This window comes from Hylobates moloch, unplaced genomic scaffold, assembly GCF_009828535.3.
Source record: "Hylobates moloch isolate HMO894 unplaced genomic scaffold, HMol_V3 SCAFFOLD_1, whole genome shotgun sequence".
Taxonomy (NCBI): Eukaryota; Metazoa; Chordata; class Mammalia; order Primates; family Hylobatidae; genus Hylobates; species Hylobates moloch.
In genome coordinates, this window is record NW_026652276.1 from 165852042 (window position 1) to 165878850 (window position 26809).

At 34.1% G+C, this 26809-nt stretch overlaps 1 protein-coding gene and 1 long non-coding RNA gene across 3 annotated transcripts in view; one reads left to right on the top strand and one right to left on the bottom strand.

The window, feature by feature from the left end:
* The window catches only part of CASD1 (CAS1 domain containing 1), a 52902-nt gene that overhangs the window by 16467 nt on the left and 9626 nt on the right, over positions 1 to 26809 (bottom strand). The window contains exons 3-11 of one of the 2 annotated variants that reach the window (XM_032761036.2): positions 26542 to 26662; positions 17420 to 17464; positions 16381 to 16443; positions 11388 to 11432; positions 10842 to 10965; positions 9095 to 9309; positions 6711 to 7133; positions 5554 to 5643; positions 71 to 190 (exon numbers count right to left, since the gene is read on the bottom strand). In XM_032761036.2, the coding sequence (XP_032616927.1) occupies positions 71 to 190; positions 5554 to 5643; positions 6711 to 7133; positions 9095 to 9309; positions 10842 to 10965; positions 11388 to 11432; positions 16381 to 16443; positions 17420 to 17464; positions 26542 to 26662 (1246 nt within the window). Of the gene's footprint in view, positions 1 to 70; positions 191 to 5553; positions 5644 to 6710; positions 7134 to 9094; positions 9310 to 10841; positions 10966 to 11387; positions 11433 to 16380; positions 16444 to 17419; positions 17465 to 21538; positions 21658 to 26541; positions 26663 to 26809 lie in introns of those variants that run through there. The other variant, XM_032761038.2, reaches the window with a different exon arrangement.
* LOC131380695 (uncharacterized) overlaps positions 18873 to 26809 on the top strand; it is a 30687-nt gene continuing 22750 nt past the window's right edge. The window contains exons 1-2 of the long non-coding RNA XR_009208791.1: positions 18873 to 18907; positions 20337 to 20371. This is a non-coding gene — a long non-coding RNA (uncharacterized LOC131380695). The remainder of the gene's footprint in view (positions 18908 to 20336; positions 20372 to 26809) is intronic.

Genomic DNA, 26809 nt, shown 5'->3' on the forward strand with positions numbered 1-26809 from the left:
TTCTCAAGTTAATGCTTTCTCAAGAAAGTATGTTCAACTGAAAGAAAAGGCAGTAACAGTGCATTCCTACCTGACATACTCTATGGATTCCAAAATCTCCTTTGATCCAGAAGTATGAGAAATGCCCATACCCTGTCTGAAATAAATATGCGGCAACCAGAACTCGAATGTGCATGTATACAGGCAAAAACTGTTGACAAACAGGTAAAACATATGTTGGCATCAACTACACCTTGGATTATCATAACAAGTACATTTAACAAACATAATCATTATTAGCATTTGGCATCAGCTCAATCACAAAGTTGATTCTCAAAAGTTAGTCATTATAGCAAGGATTACAAAAATGTAGAATTGAAATTTGAGAGACCTAGGTTCAAATTGTAGTTCTGCCACTTTCTAACTATATGACTTTGAGTTTTCCAATTTGCAAAATGAGACTATTCCTTCCTTCCTTGAAGAGTTCTTGTGAAGGATGAATGAGATAATAAATGTGAAGCACTTTATACATTAACTTGAACCCAATTAAAATTTAATATGATAGCTATAATTAACTGTCATACATCCTGAATGCAAGATGGATTCACATTTTTATCCAGTGTAAACATAATTTAGGAATATTATTTCCCTCCCACTCTTACTTTACAAAACAATTTTGTTTTATGCTCCTATATCACTGTCTTCATCATGACCAAGTCCCTTAATGTCATTTATTATGGTATTTCAGAGCATCACATCTTTACTTCTAAGTTGAATGAAATACAACACATTTAAATCCACATATGATAGGAGGCACCAAAAAATGTTATCTCATTTACTAGTACTAATTCTCATAATCTTAGAACACTGTGATTCCACCTATCTACCACCAGCTGATCCTTTATGTGTACAATCACAATTTCCACAGCATAACTTGTACACTGCCTTTTTTTTTTTTTTGGAGACAGTCTTACGCTGTCGCCCAGGCTGGAATGCAGTGGCGTGATCTCGGCTCACTGCAACCTCCACCTCTCAGATTCAAATAATTCTCCTGCCTTAGCCTCCCAAGTAGCTGGGACTAAAGGCACCCGCCACCACACCAGCTAATTTTTTGTATTTTTAGTAGAGATGGGGTTTTGCCACGTTGGCCAGGCTGGTCTCGAACTCCTGACCTCGGGTGATCTACCCGCCTCGGCCTCCCAAAGTGCTGAGATTATAGGCATGAGCCACCGCGCCTGGTCATACACTGCTTTTTAAAGTCATCTTTAAGGCTGAGTGCTCAATAAAGTAATTGAGCAGACACATTAAATAGATTTTATAAGTCCTGAAATGTATGCATCTTTTGCAAAAATCCTTGAATTCATGTTTCTTTTTGGACGGATATTTTTTCTGGGGAAAACAAACAAACAAACATGAACTTAGACCGTAAGTTCTTCTACACAGCCTCCACTCTAAGCAAACTTAAAGATTCCCTGTCTCTTAAACTGATCCTTCTTGTACTCCTTTGTCAAGTCTCTTTTATTTACCTGTTTATTCTTGCCCTGGAATGTTCTTCCCCTAAGCATTTTGCTTATTCAAATCCTACTCTTCTTCAGAGCCTGGTTCAAAATTCCAATTTTTACTATCAGATGAATGTCATTTCTCCTTCCTGAGTTCCTATAGCACCTTCCATCTACATATCAAACAAAGAGTTTTTATTTATTGCCCTTCATCATCAGTTCTTTTTAAATGACTTATTATTAGATCAGAAATTTTCAATGAGGTACGTGTAACATATTAGAATCACAAGGATGGAGGCAGGAAATGTAGTGAAATAACCTCAGAATTTATCTAATCCAAATCTGTGCCCTTACCTCATTCTTGAGTGTACTCTAAAATATCCCCTTCGTGGATTGTCTAAGCATCTTTTAATAGCAGAAAACAAATTCCCAAGGCAATCCATTCCACCTTTAGATGGTCATTAACTGCTATAATGATCCTTTTCATGAAAAGTTGAAACCTAACTATATGTAAAAGCTACCAAGTTCAGCCCTCTAGAGCAGCGCTGTCCAACAGAAATAAAATGTGAGCCATAAGTAATTTTTTAATGAGGCTACCAGAGCATTTTAAAAGTTAAAAGAAACAAGTAAAATTAGTTTCAATAAATATATTTTATTTAACTCAATATATTCAAAATATTTCAACATGAGATATTTTCATTCTTTTATATAAAGTTTTTGAATTTAGTACTGATTTATCATAATTAATCGTATTTAACATGGTATACATTTCACACTTACAGCACATCTGAATCCTGACTAGCTACAAAGTGCTCAATAGCCACATGCAGTGAATGGGGCTAGCACAGCAGAGAGTCTAGCTCTAGAGTCTGTCAGAGCTAACTCACTCTTACATCTGATGGCTCTATAAATATTTGAAAACAGATGTCGAACCCAGGTTAATCATTCCTAATTACTTTAAGCACTCTCCATAAAACATGCTTTCAACTCCCTTAAAGACTGGGGCTGGAACTACAAAGTTGGGTTGGTTATTACATTTAAACAGTAAGTATAATTCATTTAAACAAAATTAAATACTGTAACAACAATTTTCCAAGTTCCTGCCAATGTCAGCCTATTGCAAATTTCATGTAATATTTATTCCAACGTTTTAAGATATTTTAAATGAACAGAAAAGTTGTACTAGTACAATGGACACCTACATGCTGTATGCTGGACCTTTTAAAAGTATGTTGCAGACCACGTGACAGTGCTCCTAAACTATTTCACCACCTATGTCTTAGGAAAAAAGGATGGTTTCTTACATGACCACATTATCATTACCATACCCAAGAAATTTAGTATGAATGTAACAGTATTTACTGTATGATCCATATTCAAAATTCTCTAATTATTATTTTGCTGTATTACTTGCAACAAAAATTTAGTATTAAAAATATGTATGAAATTTCAACTTTACATTAGAGTTAATAGCTAGTTTGACTTCCAGTTCTGCTCTTTCTCTAGTCCCCCATACACTCTCATGACCTTTCATTCAGGTCTTTCCATGGAAGTTACTTACAAACTCTCCAAGGGCAAAAAAAAAAAAAAAAAACCAATGGAACACAAAATCACCTACTGTATATACCAAACTTACTATTCTCTTCGTATTAAATTTACAACATTTAATCTATATTTCATATATATTATACTTTGAGATAATGTTTACACTAACAATGATAATGTCAGACCATAAGGATTATTTTAATAATTCTCTAGAAGTTTTGATACAGTTCTTATCTTTTAGCATAAAAACATAACACAACTAAAGTTTGACATATTTTATTCAAAATAAAAAATATTAATTAAAATAATCATGACAGTTAAAAGTTTTTAATATGAGTAATCCCTCAAATATCCAAGAATCAAGTCCCCAAATACATTATAACCTATACTAATAATGTTTTGCCTATGTAGATTTGGCAAATTTTTTAACTACAACATCCTATATAAAAGAACAGGGATATGTTAGTTAATCATTATAAATGATCTGTTAGTGAAAAGTATGTCCTTCCAGAACAGAGATTTTTTAAAATTGTAAATTAGAATATATTAGGATGCAGTATAAGAAGATATATTAGAATGTTAGGTTGGTAAATGATTATAATAGAATACCAAATTGCCTTCATCCTTTTATGATATAAATCCTTTCTGGAATCACTGAATTGAGGAACTTAATCTGCCATTAATTCTTTCTACCTGATTTTTTTAAACAGTAGTATCACCCTTTAATATGTCAGCAATTAATTATGTCTCTAAGTGGTATTTTCTTAAAACAAATTCCCATTACTCAGTCTTTATTCATCCATCAGAGATATTCTTAGGATTCAATTTTCATCTCTACTTACTTCTCAGAGAATCTCTGGATTTATCCTACAAATTCTTAGCTGGACTTATCAACTATGTCTTACTATCTCCATCTCTCCTTGCCTTGGATCATTTACACTATCTTGGCTCTTTCATAATGACTCAAATTCACTAGCTTCCCGTCAGCTGCAGCATCATAGGAATTTCACTGTTGCAACAAACATACATATCATAGCCAAATAATTTTAGTAACATTTATACTTCATTTCTCTGACTTCTACACTTCAAATAAATAATTCATAAAATCATAAATAATTTTTGAAAATAATAAAGAGGCAATGAAGAAAGACATCCTTCAATTGTTAGAGATACCTGAAAAACACTAGTAACCATGTTATTTATCTTCTTAATGCTGCTTAAATCTTCAAAATACTCCTTTCTGGGCAACACTCTTCTCTAACTTGAACTTATCATTGATGCACATACCATTTACAGATGTAAGCAAATAGAACAATAAAAAACAGTTCAGTAGTTCCCAAATTATGAATTTCTTAAAATTTTTAAACATATTTTATGGAAAGTTTGCATCTTCACTATAAAAACTTGGGTGAAAAGTGGCTGTTAGGCTCAGCCACAAAAGTTTGTTGTAACTGTAATGTAGCTGGGTTGTTACAACTCAGAACACACATTTTTTTCTAGCCCTGCCACATCCAAAGTGGCCAGAGATCATAATAATCCTGTCTTTTAAGACACCTATGGAGAAGGAAAAAACTATTTTTTCCAGGTACAAAAGGCACTAAGTGACCAAAGGAAGGGTCTTCCACACCACAAAGGAGATAATACTACTTAGCACTTAGGAAGTATGGCACACCCTACATAGTCTACAATGGTGGTCCACCTGTATTTGGATTCTTTGAATACTGAGGCAAGAGAGTTGCAAGTTTTTTAAACTTTAAAAATGTAAAAAATAGCTAGTCAAACTTCCTAAAAGACAACAAAGGATAGAACATAAACTATAATAATCAAATTTGATTTCTTCTGATAATAACTTGCCTATTCTAAATCTTTTATAATTATCATCTTCAAAGTTTCTTTTTTTCCTTTTTTTTTTTTGAGACAGAGTCTTGCTCTGCAACCCAGGCTGGAGAACAGTGGCAAAATATCGGCTCATTGCAACCTCCATCCCCGGGTTCAAGTGTTTCTCCTGCCTCAGCTTTCCGAGTAGCTGGGATTACAGGCATGCATCACCATGCCTGGCTAATTTTTGTATTTTTAGTAGAGACAGGGTCTCACCATGTTGGCTACGCTGGTCTTGAACTCCTGACCTCAAGTGATCCACCCACCTCAGCCTCCCAAAGTGCTGGGTTTACAGGCATGAGCCGCTACACCTGGCCTCGTCAAAGTTTCCTGATAACTTCAAATTAGCTGTTCAATAAGATGGCATAAAAAATACCCTTAGATACCAGCTATTTCTATTATGTTAAAAATTAAGGCCAAGTAAATACAAATCAATTATTGCCTTATCTTTTTAAAAAAAAAAATTTTGCTTTTAAAATTACATTTTATCAAAGAGTTAGGAGAAAAATGGAAAGGCAGAAAGATTAAGTGGGAAATAAGAAGGGTCTATAACTGGTAGAGAATATAAAACACAAAAAAGCTGGTGTCCTTAAAGAAACATTAAAATGACATCATTTCTTATACTTTCTGAACTTAAATTCCAAATACTTACTGTACTTGCTCCAGAAATGTGATAAATCAAAATCACAAGTTGCATCCAGCCTTTCCATTCGTCTGTTTGTTCTCTATTTAATACTTTAGTCTGTGTAAAGGAACCAAAATCTGTTTTAAAATTTATCATGAAGAAATTATTTAATGGTATATAATAAGTATGTTAAAAGTTTTCCTATAGGACATAAAGCTAATGCTTCTGTCAAAAGAATCTTGATGATGGTGAGAAACAGTTAAAGACTGTCATTTTATTTCTTGCTAAAAGATAGTGCAAAACTATTTTAAATATAATATGAATCTGAAAAACAAATATAAACTGAAGAGATACTGAATATTTAAGTTGATCCCCTTGGTTTTGTATTAAACGACAATGTACTAAAATTAAACTATGACAGATGTGAGTATTTATAAATCTAAAGATGGCATTCTATAATTTTCTTCAGAATTTCAGAGTTAAAAGGATCTTACACTTCCCCTACACTTTATTGACAGAAAAAAAGCTCTATTATTACAGTTTACTTTCCCCAGTATATTCTCACTGAAGATGAATAACTAATTAATAATCCTCACAGGAGAGGTATGTTTTACAACAGAATTCAGTAATTCAAATAAATCATGCCTTGTAAAGAAGTTACACAAATATTCTGAGCCATGACAGCAATTCTAAAATAGGAAAATCAGAATACTGTGAGTAGTGGTGGCCACATCATTAAGTTCTAATTGGTATGTATATATGTCTGACTGATAAATATATAAATATAAAATATGTTTGTGTGCATAGGCATTTGTTAACATAATTATATTATTTTACTTTATAAAAGGTAATAGTATCTCATGCTTGAAGACCATTATAAAATCAGAAGTACTTCAACTTTCTCCATCAACAAGCAGGCAAAATAACATTAAGTCATGAAATCTTTTTCACGTGTCGTATTTCCCAACTTTTCAACAATTTTCACATGACTCTGACCTCTCTCCAAACTGTTCTGAAAAAGGAATAGTTAAGAGTCCACTAAGTGAAGTGTAACTACTATCTTCCTTCATCTTCATCTATATACCTGTTTGTGTATTTTGTCATGATAAATGGTATTAGTTCTTTAACACAGTTTGTAATGAGATAAGAAGGGTAACATGAGTTAAAAAGAAAATGACTCTTACCTCTTTAGTATTTTCATTATAAAATACTCCCAAAACCAAAATGTAGATAATTGGAATAAAGAAAGATGAATGTGTATAAAATTTGTTTTCCTTCATGAACAGATTTGCACGGTCACACATATAGAAATATGCCATAATCAGGCCAAGTTTGCAGAAAGACTGTAAAAGTATTTCTAATGAAGACACAGGGGTATTGATAATATTTTTCTTTTCCTCTCCACTTTCCAAATCTGTACACGGCTTATTCTTCCGATGAGCATTATGATGAATTATGTAAAAAATTAAATATCCGATAATAGATAAAGTGAAAAAACAAGCAGCTAGCTTCTGTATGAGAGTAACAGGAGGCCGAGGCTGACAACAGGACCCATCTACAGGCTTCAAAATCTTATTGCAATACACGTTCATAAGAATCATCGCACTCTGTGAACAAATCAAGTTATTTGGTTATTATCTTGTCAGTGACGTATTTCACATTAAATTTTCTCCTGTGAATACTACTGAGTTTTTAGCACTGAAACCAGAATGCTTTCGTATCTTTTGCTACCATTTCCCAAATCATGCAAATAATGGTATTCATTCCATCTGTAACAGCTATTTCAGGGTGTTTCAAACTTCTGGGGCTATGAACCAAAATACAAAATTCATTTTATAATGTGACCCAGGACATTTACAGGAAACAATACCTATCCCTACTACTTGGAATGCACTCTGAGATTGTTCTATTCTATTCCTTTTTTTTTCCAACACCAATTTCATGGTTGTTAATGGGTTGTGACCTTTAGTTAAAAAATGCTGACAGACATCAAGGACCAAAGAATTTTAATTAGAAGACTTTCAAAACAGAAGATACCAGGCCACTTAAGATAAAGTCTGCTGTTTAAATGTGGAAAAAAAAAAAGCATAAAATAACTGCCACTAAAAAATTATTGATTCTTAGCTAGCAATATTTGTAATATGCCTTTCATTTGGATTATAGTTTATAGGCCATTTAGGATTCTACAAGTTTTAAGATATCTAATGTTAAATAAAATTTAGAACCTTCAACATGGTTTGATTATAATAAAATTATTCTGGGAAAGTTGAGTCTGTCTAGTTGAAGCTTCAGTCAAACTCTAGTTTTATAAAAACTTCATAGTTTAGGCATCTGTGGAACTCTAGATGATCAGTTATATAAGCCTAAACATTCAACATAATCAAGATTTGAGGAAATCTCAGCCTTTTAGCCCTGAGACTGCAGGTGGTTTTATGCCTGGCACTCTTGCAGATACTAGCCTGCAAATTCCACTGCAAGGTTCTTAACCAGTTTTTAGGGGGTTCATCAAGCCCTTTTATGTATATGGAGAACCATATATATATGCAAACATACACATTATTCTGCAGGAGAAGAACAAAACCATTGCCTTGTATCAGATACTCAAAGGGCTTATGCAACTCTCACAAAGGTTAAGAACCACTGCTTAATCAGAGAAAAACTTTAATTTGTTCCACTGTTTGTGAAAATTTATAGTTACGTAGTTCTCCTTCATACTTAACCTAAATCCCTTTCCATAGGTCAACTTGGATTTGTTCAGTATGTACTCTGTATCTTGAATAATGCTTAGGACAGAAGAGCTATAAGAATTCTTTTTTTCTTTTCTTGAGATGGAGTCTTGAACTCCTAACCTCAAGTGATCCACCCACTCCGGCCTCTGTCACCCAGGCTGGAGTGCAGTGGCGGGATCTTGGCTCACTGCAACCTCTGCCTCCTGGGTTCAAGCAATTCTCCTGACTCAGCCTCCCGAGTAGCTGGGATTACAAGCGTGTGCCACCACACCCAGCTAATTTTTGTATTTTTAGTAGAGATGGGGTTTCCCCATGTTAGCCAGGCTAGTCTCGAACTCCTGACCTCAAGTGATCCACCCGCCTCGGCCTCCCAAAGTGTTGGGATTACAGGCATAAGCCACCGCACCTGGCCAGAAGAGCTATAGGGAAATAATAAAAAATATTTTAAGCATTAAAAAGTGTATTCTTCACTGAAGCTTAATCTTGTAAGCTTAAGGTTTAAGGTAAGGGGAACATGGAGTAGTTTTTACGTGTGTGTGCTGAGAACATACATGCTTCTGAGGAGACAATGTATATTAACAGTGATTAGCACTCAATAAATGAAGTTTAATTTCCCCTCTTCCCTAACTTCTCTCTTAGAGTATACCAAAACTCTTATGTATATATTCAACTAGATGATAGAAAGCAAAATTATTTCTAGATGTATCTTTATACACAGTAACTACAAGTTACTAAGATTGCAATAAAATAAATTATTTATAACCATGTTATAATGACTTATGGCTTAAAGCAATTGATACTATAGTCTCCATCTACTGACATATGTAAAAATTTCTTACAGTTTCTCTGCTTGATTCAGGAAGATGTAAGCCATCCAAAGATTCCATGATGGTTTCTTGAGCAATTAATTTGGAAACACTGAACATCTTAACATTTGATTTAGAATTTCTGGTGCTACTATTCAAAACACTGACTGCAGCTTCATTGTAAGCGTCTATCTTCTCATTAGTGATCATCTTCCTATTTTCACTTAATAGATCTTCATAAACAGGATCTGCACGTGAGACACATTTTTAAAAACACATTTTAAAAATCCCTACTGGTAAAAATTGTGATCATGCAAGTTAGCTGTTCCACATTTCGTGTCATTTTTAAAAGTAGAGATGATACCAGGTACCTAATAATTCATTTTTACACAAAGCTTCCCAAAGTTTGCAATAAATTTCCCAAAGTTTGAATATAAATAAAACTTATATTCAAGTTTTGAGTCAAGCAATATCCCTCTCAAATTTAAAGAACTTTTGTCCCATCTTTATGTACACAGATTTGGGGAAATATTTTTATGCTCCAGCATGTCTTAAGAGTTTAACATTTTTGGATGCTGAATTATAACAGATAACAAGAAATCTAAAATGAGTTATAGAAGATTGCTTAATTAAAAATAGCTGCCCATCTTTTTTTCTCTTGTCGCTGCTTAATTCTGTAAACTTTCTTCATATCATCAGGAGGTAATAATATATTGAGGCTCAAGGTCTGCCTATTCTCTTATCACTTACTATAAATAACTTAAATTTAATTTTTCCTCATTTTAGTATGAGAAAGGTTAACAATGAGTCTGTGAATAAAACAGAGATTATGGAACAGATCATCACTACCCTTTTTCTTATTCCTTTCATCTTGACATTCAAGTTGGAAGTAATAAGAATTCCTGACAAAAAACGTGAATTGCTAAAATATCCACGGCATTGCATATTGTGCTAGGCATTAAATAATGGACATTCGATAAATTCGTAAAATGAGTTACCCTAATGTCTACTAAGAATTTCGTTACCAAGCACAAACTAGATGGTGTCAATTTAAACATATTCTGTCAATTCAAAAGTGTATTTTAGTTAATTATTTTTATTATTTCAGAAACCCATTGCTTGCTAAAAAGTATATTTACTTCTAATGACTTTATTAAGTAAATAATGAAGCAGGGTGAAGTATGTTTACTTCTAATGACTTTAATGTTATGAAACACGGCCAAACCCTGTCTCTACCAAACATACAAAAAATTAGCTGGGTGTGGTGGTGCACACCTGTAGTCCCAGCTACTCGGGAGGCTGAGGCAGAAGGATCGCTTGAGCCTGGGAGGTGGAGGTTGCAGTGAGCCAAGATCGTGCCACTGCACTCCAACCTGGGAAAGAGCAAGACCCTGTCTCAAAAAAAAAAATAAAAAAATTATGAAACAGATAATATTTTTTCTATATATTTCCCAATCACAATAAATATGTTTTGTAAGAAAAAAAAATCAGAGATACCAAATGTCATTTGCCTTTAGGACTTATCTTTTTGTTATACATTCTATAGCCATTCTGCTGAGGTTCCTTGGAGGGTATTTTTTATTTTTCACCTATATTTATTAATTTGTTCCTTACATTTGAAAAAGGAGAGCAAATAACTCAAGTGTACTCTAATCTTGCAAATTTTGTTTCAAAATTAATTCTCATAAAGCAGTAATTCTGCTTCTTGAAACAGGAGATAATAAAAACCCATGCTTCAAAATATACACAAAGTGACGTTTTTTCATTACTCATTCCTTACCTTGTAAGACCCAATAAACATCACTAGTCTTTGCCAATTTTTCTAAAAGTGGTGCTATGGAGGTAATGTTCATTTTATATTGAGAAAGCGCTTCACTGCTACCATTGTGAATCTTGATGGACCACTAAAAGAAGTACAAATCATGCATTAATTTAGTATTTATCACAAACAAAGTATATAATTTACCTATTGTAACAAGTGTTATTATTTTAGATATTTCTCATTTTATTTAATATTAGAATAAAATTCGGTCAAATTATTTCATGAAATATATGAAGGCAATTAGAAAAAGCTGTTATAAAACTATACTTTCAATGTATAACATTCAAGAATACAATTTTAGATATAAAAAACACTGATATTTAACAGTACGTTTCCTAAGTTCATTCCAGTCTTTTTATTAAAAATTCATCAATCTAATCATAATAGAAGTAGGAATTAAAAATTTAGGTACAATCAAGAATTCTGAATACAAATTAACTTTTTCTTAGCATGTTCTTAAACATGAAACAAAATCATTAAGTAAGAATACAGATGATAACTTACTGTGGCAGCTCCTGCTACAATCACATGTGGCTTTGCAATGGAATCCTAAAGGAAGAAAAATCTTTATCATAGTATTATATTCAGTTCAGGGAATTAATACAAGTAACATCATTTAATTTTTTTCCTTAAAATGTAAGTTCTTCCTTCTTATTTCATTCTAAGTTTTTAGAATTCCTTATTATTATTGCTTATTATTGTTATAACAAGACAGATATCCAATGCCTAAAATCTTGAAACGCTACATATACATACAGGATGACAGAAATTTGGATGGTTAATTCTTTGGTGTTCTTAAAAAAAAAGCACCACTGAAATCTAACATGACCTAATATTCTGAACTCTGAGTAAAATGCTTAGAGTAAAGCTCTAGTGTATTATGTCAGTCAATTAAAAGGTAATCATGGAAGCCTACAGGGCACACAGTGTAAGTGTTAAATAAAATACAAGGTCAGTGGCAAAACAATCTTCTGGGAAAGTGAAATCCAATGCGTATTTAACAAAATAAACTGATAATTATTAAAGACCACATGTGGAAAAATATAAGTAGAGATCCCTAAAAATCCTCACCAAATGCAAATTAGAGTATTTCCCCCCCTTATATATGCTTTTAGTTTCCACTGTTTCAGTTACCCGTGGTCAACTGAGGTCCGAAAATATTAAATAGAAACTTCCAGAAACAAATAATTCCTGTTTTAAATTATGTGCCATTCTGAGTAACATGATAAAGTCTCATGCTATCCCGTGCTGTCCCTCCTGGGATGTGAAACCTCCCTTTGTCCAGGGTATCACGCTGTATATGCTACCTGCCCATTAGTCACTTACCCATCTCAGTTATCAGACCAACTGTCACAGCATCACAATCCTTGTGTTAAAGTAACCCCTATTTTACTCAATAATGACCCCAAAGCTCAAAAATAGTGATGCTGAGATACTGTTATAATTGTACTATTTTATTATTAGTTATTGCTGTTAATCTCTTACTGTGCCTAATTTATATATTAAACTTTATCATACTTTTGTATGTATAGGAAAAAACATTGTACACATAGGGTTTGGTACCATCTATGGTTTCAGGCACATGCTGGGGTCTTGGAACATATTAACCATGGATAAATGGGGACTACTGTATACCATTTATAATATATAGCAATAGTATATTACAGCACAATTATATTTGCAGCTAACTATATGTTATATATAGTATAACAAGTATATAGTACTTAGTAACTTACTAAGCACTTTCTCTTAAATTATCTCATTGTAATATAGATTCCTGCCTGCCACCCTGTGGGGCAGGCAAGATGGTATTATACATCTCTTATAAAACAAAGATACAGACTCAGAATGGCAAATAGGATATTGCTGAGGCCTGCCAGGTAAGTCGGAACTTAAGTCTTCTGACTTCTGAATCACACACTTATCACCACATCAAAGACCTGATATTGCAATCATATACACAAGAAACAATTAAGAACAAGCATGAAATTTAATAATAAAAAATTGACCAATGTAAAAAAATGACAGTTACTTTTTCACTATAAAGGTAATACATGCTTACTGTAAAATACTACAAATATAGAGAAAAATAACAAAATAAATCCATTTTCTTTTAGATATATGACCATTTCCAGTTGAGCATGCTTCATTTTACACTGTTAAAGAATTTTCAGTGAATACAAAATTTTAAATATTTTTTCCTCATCCCTAAAACTTTCTCATTCCCAAAACTTACATTGGTTATCCCAAACCTTACATTCCATATACAGTCTCTCTTGCCCTCCTTCTCAGCATAAAGTTTAATTCTCAAACTTCGTAGAGAAAATAAAATTCATCCGGTAAGTGTGCTCTTGCCTTCCTTCCTTCATTCTTACAACTTCTCTATACTCCCCCAGCTATCTTCCTCTGACAAGAGAGTAAAGAAAATATGTCCCTATTCTTCTCAATGGCTAACGCCTTCCTCTGTCTACATTTCCTCCCTTTTCACTTCTGGAGCTATGATCCATGAATTATGTCCTCCAACTTTCATAGTATCAATCTTGTCCTCCTCCTCCAATCTCTTTCCTTCCCTCAACCTAAAAGTGTTAAATCATCCTTATCCTCAAAAAGTTTTCCTTGAACCCTGTCTTACACCTGTAACCAAAAGACTGAAAGAGTATTCTGCCCTCACTGTGCCAATTTCTTTATCTCTCATTTATGCCTCAACTTCTGTTTTGAATTTGGGCTTCACTATCCATTAAAACTGTCCTGAGAGCCCATTAGTGAACTCTGGATTGCCAAATGCTATAGCTTCATTCCACCTTAGCAAGTTTTCAAAGTGACAGTGGTGACTATCCATCTTTTAAAATCCTTACCTCTCCTGTATATGATTTTACAGTCCTTCCTCCCTTGGTTTTCTTCCTACTCCTTTTACTGCCACTTCTCAGAATCTCCTTGATAATTCCATTCCTCACAAGCCCTCTCCTCTTTAATCTCTAAATTCTCTGCCTTTTTAATTTCTTCCATTCAAATAACTTCAAATATTACCTCAATCCGTACCAAGACTACCCAAATCCATCCAATAGCTCAGACTTAATGACTTCCATTCACTTACAGAATTACATCTAAACTGCCAGTTTCTTTACAAGTTAGCCTAATTTCCTTCCACTCCTCCACTGTATCACATCATTCTCCTGCTTAAAACTGTCAATGGTTCTCCACTACCGTCAATTCAATTCAATGTACCTATTTTCAGAAAATGCACCCTGAAGTATTTAGAAGTAGTTAAAAAATAGATAAAATAAATCCACTCCCCCAGTATGGCTTAGGATATCATTCATAATGTAGTACCTGTTTCCTCATCTCTTGTCAACTCCCTGTAAAACGAAGCACATGAAAAGAACAACCAAAACCAATACAGATAAAGAAGCATTTTGTATGTCAGCTCCACTAAAACTGCTGGAGAGGCCCTGAATAGGCTATACTCCATCTTCAGCATCATTGCACACGCTGTTTCCTTTGCAGGAAATAAACCCACTTCTCGTTCCCCACACTCACCTTCAAGACCACTTTGCCTGAAAACTTAAGAAAAATTACACTTAGGGCCTATCCACTGTAATCCTGTTTGTTGTGCCCTTTACATTTCCTATTTTAGCACGTGTCACATTGCTTAAGTATCTACATGTGTTATTCATCTAGCTCTTTGAGGGAAGGATCTCTATAACATTAACGAGTATATCAACAGTGTCTAGCTTAGTGCCTAGAATATAGAAATATCTGTGGAATAACAATCTACTTAGAGTCCTCTCAATTCAACTTTGCTTTTATGCCTGTAGGCTTCTATAAGGCTATTCTAGTTAATAAGTGTATCTTCTTCCTAACTCATAGTTCTCAAATATTATTTCCTCTATAAAATTTTCTTAGATAACTACCAATACTCTCACCACCTCCTATCCTAAGTGTCTATCGATGGTGCTTTCATAATCCTTTGAGCTCAATTCTGTGTTAGCCTTTGCCTTCTTAGGTCGTTATTCATCAGTAAGTCACCATCTACTAGACTGCAAATTCCTTGAGGGCTGAGACTGGAGCTAATTCCCAGCCACATTCCTATTACTCAGCACAAAGCTGGCAATAGTACATTAACAACAAAAATGTGGGTCTCCAAATCCTCAGGATCTAGCAGCTTACTACAGAAAGAGTAAAAAGTAAATACATATATCCACATATACTACTGAGTGAATGAAAACCATCAACTAATCAATCTCAGGTGACCATGTGGTTATCTACCTAAATAAATTAAATATTTATTTTTCTCAACAACCATAATGAGTTTTACAACAGAATCTAAGGCTCCCAAAACTAGCTTTAACAAATGTATGAGAATTGAAATTTTGGATATGTAATATATCTCCAGTTTAGTAAATAGCCTATAAAGGTTTTCTGTGATCTTGCAGGATTTACAAATTGTAGTGTATTAATGTTTAATTGTGAACTTCTACTACTTTAATAAATATATTTTCAGTCCAGCACAAATATGAAACATATGCTTAAATAATTTCAAATATACATAGAACATTATTCTACACTTCTGGACATTTAAAAACATATCAACAAAACCAAAACACACTGTAGACCTCAATTTACCAGAAATTTGAATTCTAGAAGTTGTCTACATGTTTGTTTTTTGAAAACATTTGCTCAAAGAAACAAGGTTAGAAATGGTAGCTAGGTTCCCACAGGATCCTACAAAAGCCTATTTATTGTATGATGTGGTTGCAATACTAAATATTTATTGTGAAGAAAAAAAAATCCCAAACCAAAAAACTGTTGCAGGGAAATTAATTAAACAAAACAAGGTCAATAAAATTAAATATTGTTTTATCCATCTCAAATACAAATGTCTCTGGGAAAGAATACAGGTTTAATTAAAGGCCTGACAAAAGGCTGTATGGAAACTACTACAGAGATTGTAAAATGGACTTGTGAGAACTTAGGAGTTTTCTGAGGTTAATAGCATGCTTACCTTTACATCTAATTTATCTCCAAACATGATGAGCTAAAACATGTTAGTCTTGCCTGCTGGGTCACCAATATAATAATGAAAGGAAAAAAAGGCTATAAAAACAAAAGTTTCCTGAAGTATCTGGACACGAGTTTGAAGGAGAAAACAGAAAAATGCACAAGAGAATATACACTGTGCTGGGAAGATTACCTGGGTTTGAATCAGCTGAACTATAGCAGTAACAGAAGACTTTAAATATGGAAAGTCTGGTGTAAACATAATCTGCTTTATGCTTAGAATGGTAATAATGGGGCAGAGATATTGGATCAACACATTCTCTTCTCAATAAAGTGCTAAAATCAGTCCAGCACACTTTAGTTGCTATCAAGAAGGCAGGTATAAAATATAGGAGAGTGGGACAAGTGAGTAAAGGGAAGAAAAATATGCTTGTGGACTTTTAACATTTGGCTGCTTAAAAAAAAAAAAAAAAAAAGCCTATGTTTTTTAAATACAGACCTCAGTCCACACTTTGATACACTGTTTCATAGAACCATTAACTTCAGGCTGCCACAGAAAATCCTAAAAGAGAAATGTTAGAAGTAAAACAAAAGTCGAAGAAACTCTTAATTCCACCATTCAAAATAAACATTAACATTCTCTTACAGAGTACTTAAAAGTAAAACGCTACCTTGTCCAAGACATCTTCAATTCCTATCTTAATTTGGAAAGTCTTACAATAGTTCTCCTTGAATCCACTTTTGTCTTCCTCTAACTTACTGTCCACATTTTAGCCAGAGCAATCTTTTAAAAACTTAAATCTGATCTTGCCACGCCCCTGCTTAAGTATTCAGAGACTTTCTACTGCCCTCAGAATAAAATCTAAAATCCTATAAGTTGCTAAGAAGGTGCAGGATCTCCACCTGTCCCTTCTGCCTTTTCTCCTGCCACTTGTACCCTTGCTCTCCCTTTTGGTCCTCAGTCAGCTCTTGGAACGCTCTATGTTCTCCTTTTTCTCTAGGACTTTACACATACTATTCCTTCTGTCTATAATGCTCACAAACTCTTCCACTGAGCCTGCCTAACTTACTTATTTTTGGAGCCTCAGTTAAAATATCACTTCTGCAGGGAGGAAAATGACTTTCAGTTCCTTGCTCTGTACATTCCCATTGCCCCTCTTTTTCTTTTCTGCCATCCTAGTCCCACTTGTATTTGCATGTAGAGGACTATAAAGACCTGCAATCTTCATTAGGTCAAGGCCATTTTTGTCTTGATCCTCACTGAATTCTCACTGATTGGGAATTCAGAAAATTCACATATATTCTTTTATGGACATTAACCCAGAACACATACTGGTTTCAAATTCATGTGCAAGATTATTTTTTCCAAATAAAATTTTGAGACCATTACATAAAACAACTCACACAAACTTTTATTCCACTATCCTAATATTCTTATCTACTCTCAAGAATACATTGAAATATACTTAGTATGTTCAATTAACCAATGAATATAGTTTCAACATTGTAACATCTAGCTTACTATTACATGAACTTACCACTTTAACTGATGCAGTCTTGTCTTCAAAAGGAATGTTTTCATGCTGCCATAAAAGGAGACAGAGAAACATTAATGTATAGATTACATTTATATAAAAAATGCCCCATTTAGCTGCTTTGTTGATTTATTTTTATGCATATTTTTGCTGATTTATTTTTACACACCAAATCTCAATTATCTATACATTCAACCCGAAGGAGAAAAAACCGACATAGAACATAACAAAGTAAGTGACACTAGTTAAATTGTCTACATGTGATTTTCAACATCTAAGATATAGTTCAAAGATAAAATTTCAACAGCAAACAGATACATAAACATGTCTATATAAATTACCTTTCGCCAAGATTGCCAGGATTCCAATTTAGTTCCAGTATTATTATTTTTTGTTTGATTTGATTTTGTTTGTTATTCTGAGACAGAGTCTCACTCTGTTGCCTGGGCTGTAGTACAGAGGCGCAATCTCGGTTCATTGCAACCTCCGCCTCCTGGGCTTAAGCAATCCTCCCACCTCAGCCTCCCAAGTAGCTAGGACCACAGGTGCACACCACCATGCCTGGCTAATTTTTAAAAAAAATTTTTTGTAGCAACTGGGTTTTGCCACATTGCCCAGCTGGTCTCAAACTCCTGGGCTCAAGTGATCCACTCACCTCAGCCTCCCAAAGTGCTAGGATTACAAGGCATGTGCCACCGTGCCCAGCACTTGTATTATTATTTATCTCAGAAACGGACTGCTTCCCTTCATTTCCTGAGGCCCTTCCAGTTAGGCAGAGCCACACGGCTAGTTTTGGCTAATGCGATGTGGATATATGTGACATACGCCACTTCCAGGCTGAATTTCCCAAGGCAATTCTCTAGTCTCTAACTTAACTGATGCACAGCCTCAGGAAGCTGAATATTCCAAGATACTCTAGAAGATAGTAAAAATTCCAGTAGTAGGAACTGCTGAATGACTGTGTGGAGCAAAGCCTGTTGCCAGCCCACCTAGGACATGCAACGCTAAGCAAGAACTTCTGTTTTGTTAAGACGTTAGAGCGGTTTGTTGCTGTAGCAACATCTAGTCCATTCTCACCAGTGTACTAGTATAGGCCCTGACTGACAGGAATGGAAGAACATGACTCTAGGTTATTATAGGTTTCACTTTGAAAACAGTATATAAATAGTCCATATTTGTAGAAAAAATTGAAATGTGAACACTACAACTTCTTGTAACCAACTGTTCTACATAAAGAATGGCATTCCTTTCAAAAATAGAAATCGTAGGTGGCAAAGGGGTAAAGGTGGTCAGTAAGAAGCTAATGCTGTTGCTAAAATCAAAGTTGAAATGTTTTCATTAATTCAAACAGACCAATAGTATTTATACTGAAATCTCCATGAAACAAAATTTGTTCTATCAACAGGTTAACTTTTTAGATGCTTGTTGATGCTTCTAAAACATCACTTTCCAAAAGGAGTCTTGAGACTATTAATTCAATGAAACTTTAAGGTAAGTTTCTTTGGTGAAATAAATCTGGGATATACTGGGTCAAACAAAATCACACAGGTGTTTTCCTCCTTCTACCCCATCCTCAACCTTTTAAAAATTTGTCCTCAGAAAAATAATGTCATGAACTTTCTTTATCTTACTTTGTATACAGTAGTTAATGCAACTCCATCTTTTTCTTCTTTTTCCTTTTTTAATATAATGTTTGATATATACAAAAAAGTCACATATATGAAAATCACAAAGCACAGTAGAACTAAATAAACACTCATGAATCCATGATACAGATCAGAGCATTGCCAACACACTGAACCACATATGTGGTCTTTTCCCTGTCTTAACTCCCTGCTTCACCCAAAGTAAACCACTCTCCTGAATTGTGTGTTTATACTTTCTTTAGTTTTTGTCACATAAATATGCATCTTTAAATGATACATTATTTAATGTTGTTGGCTTTCTCTCCAACTTTTAATTTTAAAAATTTTCAATCTTATAGCAAAGCTGACAGAATTAAATGAACACCCAAAACCTTTTACCAACTGTTAACACTTCCCATACCAGCTTTATCTTTCTTCCTCTCTACACATACATATTCTATAGTTTTTCTCTTTTGCTGAACTATGTGAAAGTTCATTAAAGTCATAACATTTCACCCTTAAATACTTAAGCATGTATCTCTTTAAGCACATACCCATAAGAACATTCTCTTACATAAGGAATTTGACAATGATAAAATATTATCTCATTTAATACACAGTCCATATTCAGTTTTTCCCAATTTCTCAAGAATATCGTTTATATAGCTCTATTTTAATCTACAATCCAATTAAAATCGTGTTACAATTAGTTGTCACATCTCTTAATCTCGTATAACCTAGAACATTCCCTAGCCTTTAAAAACTTGTAGATACCAGTTTATTTTATCAATACTATTTTTATTAACATCAAGTATCACATTTACTATTTTTGTAGAGTACAGGTCAACCGATACATTACTATCTAGATTATAAACAGCACTAATGGTTATCTTCTTGGATATGTCTCTTAACAAAAGAGTAAGAATTTCCCTAATTGTTCCATAGATCCATAGGTCATAAAAATGTTCACCATCAAATGATAATGCAAATTATTTTCTGGAGTATTTGTAACAATTTACACTCTCACTAGCAGTTTCTAAGACATCTACTGGTACACAGCCTAATACATCTGGTCTGTTTTCATATTTCTTGCCATTGTCAGATTTAATTTCTGCCATTATAGTAGGTATAAAAAAATCTCACTTCCACTTCAGTAAAATGCCTGGCCATGCTCCCTGACCCCCACCTTTTGTCTACTGGGTTATCTTTTTCATTAATTTGCAGTTTCTGATATTTCTTGAATATATGTTGTAAATTATCTTTTCTCAATTTGTGGCTTATCTTTTTTCTTTAAGGTATCTTTTGGTGAATAGATACTCTTTATCTTAAGGTATGTGAATTTATCTTTTATTTTACAGTTAGCACTTTTTGTTTCTTATGTAAGAGATGTTTCCCTACCTTGAGATAATGAAGATATCCTCCTACATTTTATTTCTATTTCTAAAGGTTTCATATTTTTTACTTTCATATTTAAGTTTAAACTTATCCATCTAGAAATGATTTTACTCGATGGTGTGAGGTAGGAATCCAATTTCAACTTTTACCATGTGCTAATTGCCTTAGCAGAATTAACTGAACAGACCTTCCTTTCCCCAGGGATCATCAATGGCATTTCTGTTACCTTTAAAGTCATTTTATATGCATGTTTCTATTTTAGAGCTCTATAGTCTATTCTAATGGTTTCTTTGTTTAACTCTATACCAATACCACACTGTTTTAATTACTACAAGGTAAAATTAAATCTTGATATTGCAGAACAAATCCTTTCTATCTTGTTCTTCAGATTTGTTGTAGTTATTCTTGGTCTGCTGCCCTTCTATAAAAAATTTAGAATCCATCAGTAAAGTTGCACAACAAATTGTTAGGATTTTGTTGGAATTACACTGAACCTACAGATCAGTTTGGGAATAACTGACATCTTTACAATACTGAGTCTTCCCATCCAAGGAAACAGTATATTATATTCCATCTAATTATGTCGTTTGGAACTGTCTTCCAATAAACTTTTATGGCTTTTCTGCATACAGATCTTCCACATTTGCTGTTTATTCCTATGTAACATATAGCTGTTGCCATTACCATTGCACACGGTATATTTTAAAAGCCTTTAGAACTTTACATTGTTGGCATGTAGATATGTGTTAATTTTTAACAGCTTTGTTGAGGTATCACAATTTTTGTACGTACATCTTATTATCAGCTACCTTATTAAAATCTTTATTACTTCTAGTAAATTTTCTATAAATTTTTTGAGATTTTCTATGTAGAGAATTGTATCATATGAACTCCTAAGTTTATTTCTTCCCAATGCTTACATCTTTAGATTACCTTTTTCGGCTAGAATCTCTAATACAATGTTGAACAGAAGCAGCAGTAATGAACATCCTTGTCTTTTGCCTGATTTTAATGGAAATACGTCTGACATTTCACCATTAAGAACATTTACTGTAGGCTTCTAGAATTTTTATCAGGTTAAGTTTGATATAAAGTAACTTACCTTAAAGAAAGAATGACACCAATTCTCTGATATTGTTGGAACTTGCTTAATGGTGTAATACACGTTAAAAATAAAAAGTTGGCCAGGTGCAGTGGCTCACACCTGTAATCCCAGCACTTTGGGAGGCCGAGGTGGGCGGATCACGAGGTCAGGAGATCGAGACCATCCTGGCTAACACGGTGAAACCCTATCTCTACTAAAAATACAGAAACAAAATTAGCTGGGCGTGGTGGCGGGCGCCTGTAGTCCCAGCTACTGGGGAGGCTGAGGCGGGAGAATGGCGTGAACCCGGGAGGTAGAGCTTGCAGTGAGCTGAGATCACACCACTGCACTCCAGCCTGGGCAACAGAGCGAGACTCCGTCTCAAAAAAAAAGTAAAAATAAAAATAATTTAAAAGTTCCACGTGTGCTTCAAACAAACATATTCCCTGACTGTAAAGTATATTTTCTAAATTACTGAGCTATAAGCTTATAGAATCAAGCATGTTAATGCTCTACTATATGTTTACTAGTTTTATTTGCTTGTCCTATCATTAATTGAGAGCAGTATGCAATTCTCCCACTATGAGTGAGAATTTGCCAATTTCTCCTTGTAGTTATATTTTTGCTTTATAAATTTTAAGGCTAATTTATTAGATGCCTACAAGTTTAAAATCTTCGTTATCTGAACTCTTTGTCGTTAGAAAGTGACTTTCTGTATCCCTGAAAATGCTTTTGCCTTAAAATCCATTTACCTTATACTAATATGACTTAACTTTCTTTAGTATTTATCTGGTGAATCCTTTTTCATTTTTAATTAAAACCTTTCCATGTCCTTTTAATTTTAAGTATGTCTTTTTAAGCAGCAGAAAGTTCTCTTTAAGAGCAATCTGAAAATCTGTGTTTAGCTCACAAGTTTAGGCTACTTGCATTTATTTTGACTATAAATGTTTTTACCATCTTACTCTTTTTTTTTTTGAAATGGAGTCTCACTCTGTCGCCCAGGCTGGAGTGCAGTGGCGCAATTTTGGCTCACTGCAAGCTCCGCCTCCCAGGTTCACGCCATTCTCCTGCCTCAGCCTCCCGATAGCTGGGACTACAGGCGCCCACCATTACGCCCGGCTAATTTTTTGTGTTTTTAGTAGAGATGGGGTTTCACCGTGTTAGCCAGGATGGTCTCGATCTCCTGACCTCGTGATCCACCCGCCTTGGCCTCCCAAAGTGCTGGGATTACAGGCATGAGCCACCGTGCCTGGCTTTACCATCTCACTTTTTAATTTCTATCCTCCCTGCCACATATATGTAGCTTTTTCATATATGGATAATATATGCAAAAACAGCTTTTTACATAGACATATAAATGTGTGTGCATATGTATATCATATGTGTATGTATGGTATATGCATGTGTATAAAATACACATTTGGCATTAGATGAGTTTGGTTTTTGCTTAATTTTTTTATTCTTCTGGTTGAAATTTATACATTCTAATTCTATTCTTTTGGTCCTTATTCTTGAAGTTTTACTGTGCATCTTTAACTTTTTTTTTTTTTTTTTTTTTTTTTTTTGAGACGGAGTCTTGCTCTGTCGCCCAGGCTGGAGTGCAGTGGCGCGATCTCGGCTCACTGCAACCTCCGCCTCCCGGGTTCACGCCATTCTCCTGCCTCAGCCTCTCCGAGTAGCTGGGACTACAGGCGCCCGCCACCACGCCCGGCTAATTTTTTGTATTTTTGGTAGAGACGGGGTTTCACCGTGGTCTCGATCTCCTGACCTCGTGATCCGCCCGCCTCGGCCTCCCAAAGTGCTGGGATTACAAGCGTGAGCCACCGCGCCCGGCCCTAACTTAAGTTTTTAAAAAAAACAATATTTTAGAGAATATAGAGTACATTAGAACACTTTAATTGTGATCATTTACCCTTGACATATATGCTATTATTAGCCAGTTCTTTAGTTCTGTCTTTTCACTAAGTGCAAGATATTATTATTTTATACAAACATTGTTTAGATTTATATACATTTTTACTATTTTCTTAAACCATTGCTTCTTATATTTCAGATAATTTTTTTCTGAACATTTCCCTCATTCCTGATGGTTATCTTTCAGAAATTACTTTAGTGTTAAGTCTATTTTGTAGTAAAACCTCATCATTTTTATATATCTGAGAATGTCCTATAATACATCTAAGGAACACAGAAATTTTAATCCCAGGTATACAATTCTAGGTTGAAACTTACTTTCACAACTTTAATGCTACTATTCTTTTTTTTTTTTTTCTTTCTGAGACAGTCTCACTCTGTTGCCAGGCTGGAGTGCAGTGGCACGATCTCAGCTCACTGCAATCTCCACCTCCTGGGTTCAAGTAATTCTCCTGCCTCTCAGCCTCCCGAGTAGCTAGGACTACAGGCACATGCCACCACACTCAGCTAATTTTTTGCATTTTAGTAGAGATGGGGTTTCACCATGTTGGCCAGGATGGTCTCGATCTCCTGACCTCAGGTGATCCGCCCACCTCGGCCTCCCAAAGTGCTGGGATTACAGGCATGAGCCACCACGCCCAGCCTTATTTTTGTATTTTTAGTAGCGATGGAGTTTCACCATGTTGGCCAGGATGGTCTCCATCTCTTGACTTCGTGATCCGCCTGCCTCAGCCTCCCAAAGTGTTGGGATTACAGGCGTGAGCCACCGCACCCAGTCCATCAACAGTATTTTTTAAACCTAGGCTCCAGTTGGTTTGACGTAGAAAGAGCCCCCAGAGTATCTAACCTGCCCTATGGCTGGAAGCAACACAAAATGGATTTTTTTATTGTAAGACTTCTCAAGTTTTTAATATCCCAGCCTAAATTAAAACTATCTAAGAGGGATATATGATATCTAGCTCTGCCCAAATTTATTTGACCAAAGCTTCTCACAGAACTAGTCTCCCACAAAGCATAATTTGAAAACATTCACCTCTAAAGTCTCTTTTTTAAAAAATTTGCCTCAATACACAAAAGAAATCAAATTCAAACAAAGAATTATCTTCAATATTCCTATTCTACCCAGACATACTCATACCAGGCTTTAAATAAAATTAATAAGCTTTTATAATATGCCAGATTATGCTAGGTACAAGAAATATATTTAAAAATAATAATGATGATATGTAATTTCTGTCCTCAAGGTGTGCAGAGACAAGGTAACACATAATTTGGCAAATGCTCCACTAGCAGCTTGAATTAAATATTTTCTTGAAAACTGTCTCTTTAAGACTGGGACACACTATCTTTGTTTCCTTTTAAATGCATATAAATTAATCTTGTCTAATATCTCGTTTGATAATCTTGGGATAACTGGGCATTCTAGACTATAAAAACTGGAAACCTAAGGTTGTAACTAGGGCTCAGAAACAATGTACCATATTGTATCTACTTTTGGCTGCAGACTAAACCATTATAGCTTTTTTCAACTACCTATTGTCAAATCCATTATTCGAATTTTTAGAAAGTCATGCAACTTTAAGCCAAGAAATATTAAAACCTTCATAGTAATCAGAAATCTCTCTACCTTTTAAAAGTTTACTAAAGGCTGGGCACAGTGGCTCATGCCTGTCATTCCAGCACTTTGGGAGGCCAAGATGGAAGAATTGCTTGAGCTCAGAAGTTTAAGACCAGCTTGGGCAACATAGTGAGACCTCATCTCTATTAAAAATTTTTTTAATTATTAAAAGTTTATTTAAAATTTTTCACTTTAAATTGTAATAATTTCATGTTAAATAGTTCTGAGTCTTCTCTATAATTTCATATCTATAAATGCAAATGGAAAATACAGATAGCAAATAAAATGAAAAGTTGACTGTATCGTTTGTTTCCATTATTTTCATTCTCACATGGAATAGCTGCTAAAGATTTAGGACCTGGTATCATCGTCACTATGTTAATAACTACTTAGCTGTGAAGGCTCTAAGTTTTCAACTCTTTACCAGAGGCAGATTTTCATAAATTCATGAGCTACTCCCCTCACAATTCTAAACTTTCTTGTATTTGACTTTCCCCGCTTTGCTATTCCTCTCCCCCAGTCACATAGTATTTAAAGACGATGATTAGACTCTGGGATCACTTAAAAAGGTATAAACAGAAGATATGATGAGATAATTCACCAAAAAATAATGAACTAATTAATATATACAAAAAAAATCCTTGTTAGTTTTCAAAGTTATATTTTTTAAACAAATTTCCTAACAAAATCAGTAACAGAAACTTATTGCACTGCTGTTTTAATTTACAGCATGATCACCCAATGCCAGAAAGTTTGCAGAAAATTAAGCCCCAAAATATATTGCTAATTAGTATAAATTTAAAGAATTTTGCAGCATAATTAATAATTTTTAAATGTTTACGTTCTTTAACCTAATATTTGAATTTTAGATTCCACCCTAAGGAAATAATTTAAAAAGCAACGTTTTCACACAAAGAAGTAATTTAAAATGTCTTTTTTAACTGCAAAATTAAATAAGAAAACTACAAAAAGCTTTAAAAAGTGGAAAATTATATAAAATTACATTATATCCACTCAATAATATTAGTTGCCATTAAGAAGATATTTAAGTTGATTATATAATGGTGAATAAGTGGTGAAGAAAAAAGCAAGATATAAAATTGCACATATTAAAAGATTACTAGTATTTTTTTTAAAAAAAGAGATGAGCAAAAAGAAGCATGGAAAAATACTAACAGGAGAATAAGGGGTGATATTTTCTCTTTGTCTTCTAAGGAAACTTAAAAGTTTTTCCATGGTAAGAATTTATTATTTCTGAAAACTAAAAGTTTAGGTTATTATCATAAAAAGCTTGCCAATGTTTTAGCCACCACTTCTTTTTGTCATCTCCCTCATTAAAGCAAGTCATCCCTCTTTTTCCCCAACCTTTCTGAAAATCAAAGTAAAATTTTTTCAGCTCCTATTCAATCTGGAGAGACACATTCCTCCTGTAACTATTCAGTTGGTTAACTTCTAAAACACTCTACAGAAGGGAATAGACAAATTTTACCTTATTTCCTTCTTCTTTGAATTGGGGATTAATTATTTTTACAAAAGAATAAAACAACTGACGAATTCTGGAATCTCCAATAAATGCAATATGTTTATCTACAAGGCAGTTCTTTGCTTCACTGAAAGCAACAAAGAAAAATTAATTAAAATAAGTAAAATCAGCCATACTGGCATTTCAAAGCACACGCTTTTTGAAGAAAGTTGATCCAGATTGTTACACATATCATTATATTACTTTATAAGCGGGTGGCCAGGTTTGTTTAACT